Genomic DNA, 6,444 nt, shown 5'->3' with positions numbered 1-6,444 from the left:
GGGCTTTTAGATTCTTTGCTCTGGTTAAAAAAAAAAAGTCAGTTTCTGTGTCCCTTCATTAAAAGAAACCAACAACAACCAAACAAAAAACCCATTCTTTTCTCATACTGCTACATCTCCTCCTAGTGACGTCAGGAGCTTGTGTGTGTGTGTTTATTTCCACAGTTTGAATGCCAAGTGGGGAAATAAGTAATGGGAAGAGAGGCTTAAAGGGAAGAAGTACCTGTTTTCCTCAGAATATCTTCACTGATCATTAAGGCCTACAGAAAGGAAAACCTGCCTGACACCTGCTCAGCCAACTGTTCCTGCGCACTGTCACTTTCATCAGAAATGGTATTAAATTGTAAAATATCTTGACAGGCAGAGCAGAGTTAAAGATTTAAAATCCACTAGAGATTTGGATGCTGAAAATGCAGCATGTCTCTGAGAGGGGGATTGTACTGCAGGAGCAAAAGAGGAAGCTGAGCTGTCATGAGTAACACAGCTTGAGTAGTGTCAGGGTAACTAACCATGATAGCAAAGCAGCACCCTAAATCTCTGTGCTGACCCTGATACTTGGTCTGACATGTTACTAAGTTTTAAACCAGTTATCAGAGACTTTCTGGATACTGAAACAATAGCAAGGAGGGGTGAACTGCCTATCTTAGCTCCAAAACATGTAACAATGAAGCCTGGTGATTTAATTTTAATAACTTTTATTTAATCTACAGTGTCAATCTTTTCAATCTCAGCCATTTGCCTGTCAGTTATGAGAAGTCCCCAAAACATGGGTTTATTTTACAGCATCAATGCTTTTTAGTGTGTATCCACATGTCACCATTTACACTGCTGACCTTTAGGGTCCACTAAATATAGTCAATAAAACACAGTGCAAGGGAAACAGTGTTAATATTAGAAGACAGGCAGTGGTGCTGAATTTTTTAACTAGTGTGTTCAAATCACTTGTTCCTTTCATGAATTCAAGGAGGCTGGCATAAAGGTTTCAATTTACCCCTTTCCTACCTCTTGCTATCCTGTTTTTCAAAACTCTCAAGTTAAAGCATTGGTCTTGCTTCTCCAATCAGTTCGGATACAGTAAATTATTTTCCCTTCTTTTGAGTCTGCTTTTTCTCTCAGGTTTGTACACGGGTTGTTGGCTGGCACAGTGCAGCAATGATCCTTTCTGGGACCTTCATGCTTTTCCAGGGTGTGCCAAGGGACTGAGATTTCTGCTCGCATATCCATAGGACAGAAGCTCTCCAACCTCTTTCAGGAGTCAGGTTCAGTCATTGTGGCTGGATCACTCATTGAAAGCTGAAGTATTTCTTCATATTCAGCTTCTGACTATTCCAGCTTAATCTAGTTGCTTTAGATCTTTCCCTAGGTTCCCATGAGCTGCTGCTATTGCTACCAGAGGACTTGCAAAAGGAGCTTCTGGAGCTTTTTTATTCCTTGTTCGCTTCTTGTTGCAACTTTCTCATACAAAGTAGTCATTCTTACTGTGAGAACACAGACCACTCTGTGACCATTTAAAATAACTTTTACACAAGATAACTAGTTTAATATATTTAATAATCAGAATCTAGAAAAATAGCATCTCGAGAAGAAAACAAGGGATATATTTTTGTCATAATTCCCTCCCACTGCAGCAACCAAGATGAAATAAGCAGATGACTTCAGGAAGGGTGAAAGCTTTGCTTTTAGAGGTTCCTAGCAACTTGGCCTGCAGGAAGAAAACTCCATTTTTTAAAATCTGTTTGTTATGGTTGTTCTGTTGCCTCAAGGGCCTGGCTGATTCAGAGTATCCTTGTTCTATGCACATGAATTGACATAAGGATTTAAACAGCAAGTGCCTGCTATTGCTAGCTTTTCTAACCCCTGGAATTTCTGATCCTGAGCTTCTTATGCTGAGGAAAGGGGCATCTTTTGTGGGGCAACCTAGGGTGCAGGTCAAAGTATACAATTTCTGTTTTTCACCTAATTCATCCTGAGCTGTTCACTGGCTGTACATAGAAGCTTGCAGCCAACACAAACACAAATGTGCATAACTGTGAATCTGGCAAAAACCAGGCAGGGAATCACAGCAGCAGATACAGCTGGCACTGCCTCATCAGCGCCTCCTCTGCGGTGGAGGTGGGGGCCTATTCCTTATGTTTTTGCATTTGGGAATGTGCCTCTCAGCTACTCGGGGAGCAAACTTTCGTCCGCAGTAGGTGCAGGCAACATAGTCTGGATTGTCGATGGGAGGCAGCGGGGGCAGGCCAGAGACCTTACTCCCCTTAGCGAGGGTTTGCTCCACCTGGCGGGCCTGTGACATGATGTGGATGAGAGCCTCGTGCTTCTGTTTCCAGTTGTTCTTTCTGGGTGGTGTTTTACTCTGTGGAAGGGAAAGGCAGTCAGGGCAACTGGGACCACCATCAGCCTCCATCCTCAAACTTACACTCAGAGCCCCACCCATGTCACCTGTCCTGTGCATTCCCTGTTGACATAAAACCCAGCCTGAGAGGGAGTCAGAAAGACTAGCACAAAGGAGGATGTAAAGGAAATACTGATGGAAACATCAGTACTTAGAAAGAGCTTCAGGATAACCAGAAAAGCAAGCAGTAGGGCCAAGGAACTAAAGAGGGTTGCTACATCTCCTTTGCAGGAACAGAGCTGCCTGTTTCCACTGCCTTCATTAACAGACTGTGCTATTATCTGGATTTTCAGTCAGCTCCCTGCAGCTCCTGGTGTCACAGAGCTTTACTGCAGCAGAACCACTCTGCATCCTAACTACAGCAAGGAAGTGAGCCTTCTCCAGTAGTACACCCTTGACACGTTATAAAGCCAAGTCAGGAGTCCTGCCTCCACCTATGAGATTTTAAATTGATCTATTTATCCATTTGGCAAGAACCTTTCAGAGACAATAGCTGCATTGTATCCCTTGGCCCCATGTACATGGGAAGGTGCTTGCACCTCAGTCAGAGGTTGAAGTGGAAGGAGTGGGAACAGTAGATGTGGATCCAGGGAGGCAAAGGGACTGCACTTTACCTGAGGACTCCTTGAGCTCTTCTGCTGCTGATACTGTTCCAGTTCTGTTCCCCTAGCTCTGGCCTTGCTAGAGTCAAACACTTTCCTCTTGGAGTCTTGGTTCTTGCCACAGATACTCATGTGTTTCTCAAGCCTTGTGCAGAGAAACTTACGTTTGCAGAAGCTGCACTGTCCAAAGCCCTCTTGCTCCACAGCACTGGCAGCCTGCATGTGAATCATCTCTGCAGATGGGTGGTCGTCAGAATCTTGGTCTGAGAGGGCAGAGAGAGAAGGGCTCTGTTTGGGGACCAGTTTTGAACAAGAAGCTAAATGCTCCATGGGGATGTTGTCTTGTATTTTGCTGTTGTTTGTTTTGTTGTGTTTTGCGGCCCCCAGCCACTCCTTGAGGTTCCCCACAGCCAGCTCTTGGGGGTGGGGAGTGGTGCCAGACTTGGGGATGGAGTCCTCTGCAGACTGTGTCCCGCTGAAGATCCCAACACCTGGCATGTCTGCAGCTCTGAAAGTTTTCTCTTCAGGGTGCCTCGTGGCCTTTTGCTCATGGGTCCTCTCCACTTCACTTTCTCTTCTCTCCTCTACCTTGATAAGCTCCTTCTCTCTTTGAATCCTCCTAAGTGTCTCCTCTGTCCTCTTTAGCTTCTCTCCAAGAAGGGCCTTTTTCTTTTGAATTGCCTCTTCTAGGTCCCTTCTATCTTCCTCCAGCTTTAGGATGTAGGCCAGCTCTCTCCTGTAGCGATAGAGAGTTGATGGTTCAGGCTCTCGTGTCCAAGGGCAGAGCACTGCAGCTAACTGAGATCTCCCAGCTGGAACCATCTCTTTGCTTATTGAGCTTGATTTACTATTTGGAGCTTCCTGCACGTGGGGGGAACTTCCAGTGCTGAGCAGTGGATCGCTTGCACTCTTGCGGTGAGAAATTGGTTGCAGGGGATATGCACGGTCCACTCCTTCTTTATGTCTGCCTAAGGATTTAGCTGACAGAGTACAGGTCTGGTTGATGAGATACTTGCTCTCTAGTCCACCTGACTGAAAGCCTCCATGCCTGGGCTTGTCCTGAGTGCTTTCTGCAGACATAGAGTAGGAATATCTTTGGTTCTTTTGTGCATAGAGATATTTTAAACTTTCCTCTTTGTCAAGTATGAATCCACGCTGAAAGTTGTCCTTCTGGTATTTCAGTTGGGAACCAGGAGAAAACTTAGTAGCTTCCACCACAGGAGCCACCGGAGGAAAAAAATCCATTCAGTGCCTGAGAAAGAGCCTGAGGTTAGAAGCAAAGCCATTACAAACAATTTTATCCAAAACTGGACAAATCTTCTCCTAACAGTTTATGGACACTGCAGACAGAGGTAATAAGTATTAGTAAAGGTTTTGTAACTTTCCTGCTTTCTATAAATCTTTACATTCCTTCCATCTAGGGAGTTTCCATGCTGCCTCTTCTAGTCTCAACCGTTTATGCAGACAGAAATAAGACACACTTTTATTTCTCTTTCTGTCTGAGCCCTTCCTTACCATGGTAGCAGCAGAAATATACTGCAATGACAGAGGAACTGTTATAGTACCCAGCCAGTTTCCCATAACGTGTCCCTTCACTCTGTCACCCACATCGGACATGCAGGAGTCCGACCAAGCTCGGCACGATCTTCCTGTGGCTCGTTCCACCACATCCCCCGAGGCGCGGCGGGGCGAGCGGGGTTACCTGCGGGGCTGCGCCCGGCGCTCCGCCGGCCGCCCTCCTCGGCAAGCTGCGCGCCGCACGCTGCGCTCACGGCCCGAGAGACCCGACCCCTTCTGCTGCTGCCGCTGCCCGCGGCTCCCGGGGCCCCGGCGCGGAGCTGTGCCCGCCGCGAGGCCGTGCCCGCCGCGCCGCCCTCGCGCTGCCGGCGACTGTTGCCGGGAGACCGGTGCCGCCCCGGCCGGCGCGCGCCCCTGGATCGTTCCCGGCCGCGCGGCCGTTCCACCGCGGCACGAGCGCGGCGCCCGTGGGCGGCCCTGAGGCATTATTCATGAGGTAGTCCGAGATGCATTATTCGTGAGGGGATCCGATACGCATTATTCGTGAGGCGATCCGATATGCATTATTCGTGAGGCGGTCGGATATGCATTATTCATGAGGCGGCGAATGAGGAACCGGCCCGACCCCGCTACGGCTCTTCATTGGCCAAGGGAGGGAGGCCACGCCCCCGGCGGCCGGCGCGCGGCGCAGGCGCAGCGGGGCGCGCGGCGGCTGCGGCAGCCGGAGGAGCGGGAGGCGGCGGCGGTGGTGCCGCCATGGCGGACGGCGAGGGCTTGGTGTCCGTGGACTACGAGGTGCACGGCAAGGTGCAAGGCGTGTTCTTCCGCAAGTACACTCAGGTGCGTGCCGCGGTCCCGGGGGCGTGCCCGCTGTGGGCGCCTTGGAGGGGCCGAGCCCGCGGCCGAGGGCTGCGCTCCGGCTGCTGCTGAATGGGGGCCGGCATCGCGGTGCTGCTGGCAGCCCGGCCGGGTTATGTAAGCATGACTGAAGAGAGAGCTTCAGCCCCAGTTTTTCGCGTGAAAGAATATATTGAGTAGTGGAGTGAATCCTCTGCTGCTTTCCTATTGCCTGAGCCACAGGAACTTCCTTGGAGGTCTGTATCTTGCCAACAAAATTGGCTCCTGTATGCGAATGCTGTTCTATTGCTCTCTTAGAGTTTGGATTAACCTCATTTTGCTCTGCATTGTCTTCTCAGGGAGAGGCTAAGAGGCTGGGGCTTGTTGGCTGGGTCCAGAATACCAGTCACGGCACTGTTCAAGGGCAAATCCAGGGTCCGACTGCTAGGGTGCGGGAGCTGCAGGAATGGCTCAAGAAGATAGGAAGTCCCCAGTCCCGTATCAGCCGAGCAGAGTTCAGCAATGAGAAGAAGATCCAGGCGCTGGAGCACAAGGAATTCCAGATTTTGAAGTGACTTTGTCCAGGAAGAAGCAAATTCTGGAGCGTGAGCTGTGCTCACGGAACACTGCCCCTCTTCCTCACTCGTTCAGTCAGCCAATGTTCAGCTCTAGAGAACTTTATTTTATTAAATTTCTAATTTATTGTTTTGTTAGTTTGATGCTCAGCTTTTCGCAGAATTCCTGTGGATAGAGGAAGAGCTACGTTGTCTCTGTTAAAAGGGCTGTTCAGGGCCAGAACCTCTGTTTCCAAGTGTATGTGGTTTCGGGAGCTGTACATGAGATAAAACTGAAATTTGTAGTGTGGTGCTCATGTGAAGAAAATCACAAGGTCAGTGCCACTAGAAAACATCACTAAAAACATTATTTCTGTGTACTAAATGTCTCAGAAACAATTTATTTTATCCCAGAACTTCATATTTGCTGTAGAATAAAATTGCTTGGATTCCACCTTCTCTGTGGAATGGATGTCAGATGGAGGGGCTGAGTGGATGATCTGCCCCTCTGTCTCCCCGCTCGGTGCCGCTGTGCGGG

At 49.0% G+C, this 6,444-nt stretch overlaps 2 protein-coding genes across 3 annotated transcripts; one reads left to right on the top strand and one right to left on the bottom strand.

The window, feature by feature from the left end:
- Positions 1 to 675: 675 nt before the first annotated feature.
- ZC2HC1C (zinc finger C2HC-type containing 1C) lies at positions 676 to 4,838 on the bottom strand. 2 transcript variants are annotated; one of them, XM_054634800.2, is made up of 3 exons: positions 4,700 to 4,838; positions 3,010 to 4,249; positions 676 to 2,356 (listed from the first exon to the last, which is right to left on the bottom strand). In XM_054634800.2, exons 2-3 carry the CDS (start codon positions 4,240 to 4,242, stop codon positions 2,090 to 2,092), a joined length of 1,500 nt encoding a protein of 499 aa, XP_054490775.2. In that variant the 5' UTR covers positions 4,243 to 4,249; positions 4,700 to 4,838; the 3' UTR covers positions 676 to 2,089. The 2 variants fall into 2 exon arrangements, with proteins under 2 accessions (XP_054490775.2, XP_077036615.1); XM_077180500.1 differs by having other exon boundaries at positions 3,010 to 4,261; positions 4,700 to 4,834.
- Positions 4,839 to 4,971: 133 nt separating this feature from the next.
- On the top strand, positions 4,972 to 6,360 carry ACYP1 (acylphosphatase 1). Its single transcript, XM_054634804.2, is given in 3 exon segments — positions 4,972 to 5,231; positions 5,234 to 5,355; positions 5,712 to 6,360. Coding segments are annotated over 3 exon segments (459 nt in total). The 5' UTR covers positions 4,972 to 5,110; the 3' UTR covers positions 5,928 to 6,360.
- The last annotated feature ends 84 nt before the right edge of the window (positions 6,361 to 6,444 follow it).

The sequence above is a fragment of the Agelaius phoeniceus genome, chromosome 6, assembly GCF_051311805.1.
Source record: "Agelaius phoeniceus isolate bAgePho1 chromosome 6, bAgePho1.hap1, whole genome shotgun sequence".
Taxonomy (NCBI): domain Eukaryota; kingdom Metazoa; phylum Chordata; class Aves; order Passeriformes; family Icteridae; genus Agelaius; species Agelaius phoeniceus.
This window is presented reverse-complemented; position numbering and strand designations above follow the sequence as displayed.

Excerpts from the sequence above, each read along its gene's own strand:
- ZC2HC1C (XM_054634800.2), bottom strand. The coding sequence starts at position 4,242 with ATGGATTTTTTTCCTCCGGTGGCTCCTGTGGTGGAAGCTACTAAGTTT. Across the intron at positions 2,357-3,009 it reads AGAGCTCAAGGAGTCCTCAG|AGTAAAACACCACCCAGAAA; the intron begins GTAAAGTGCAGT and ends TCCCTTCCACAG.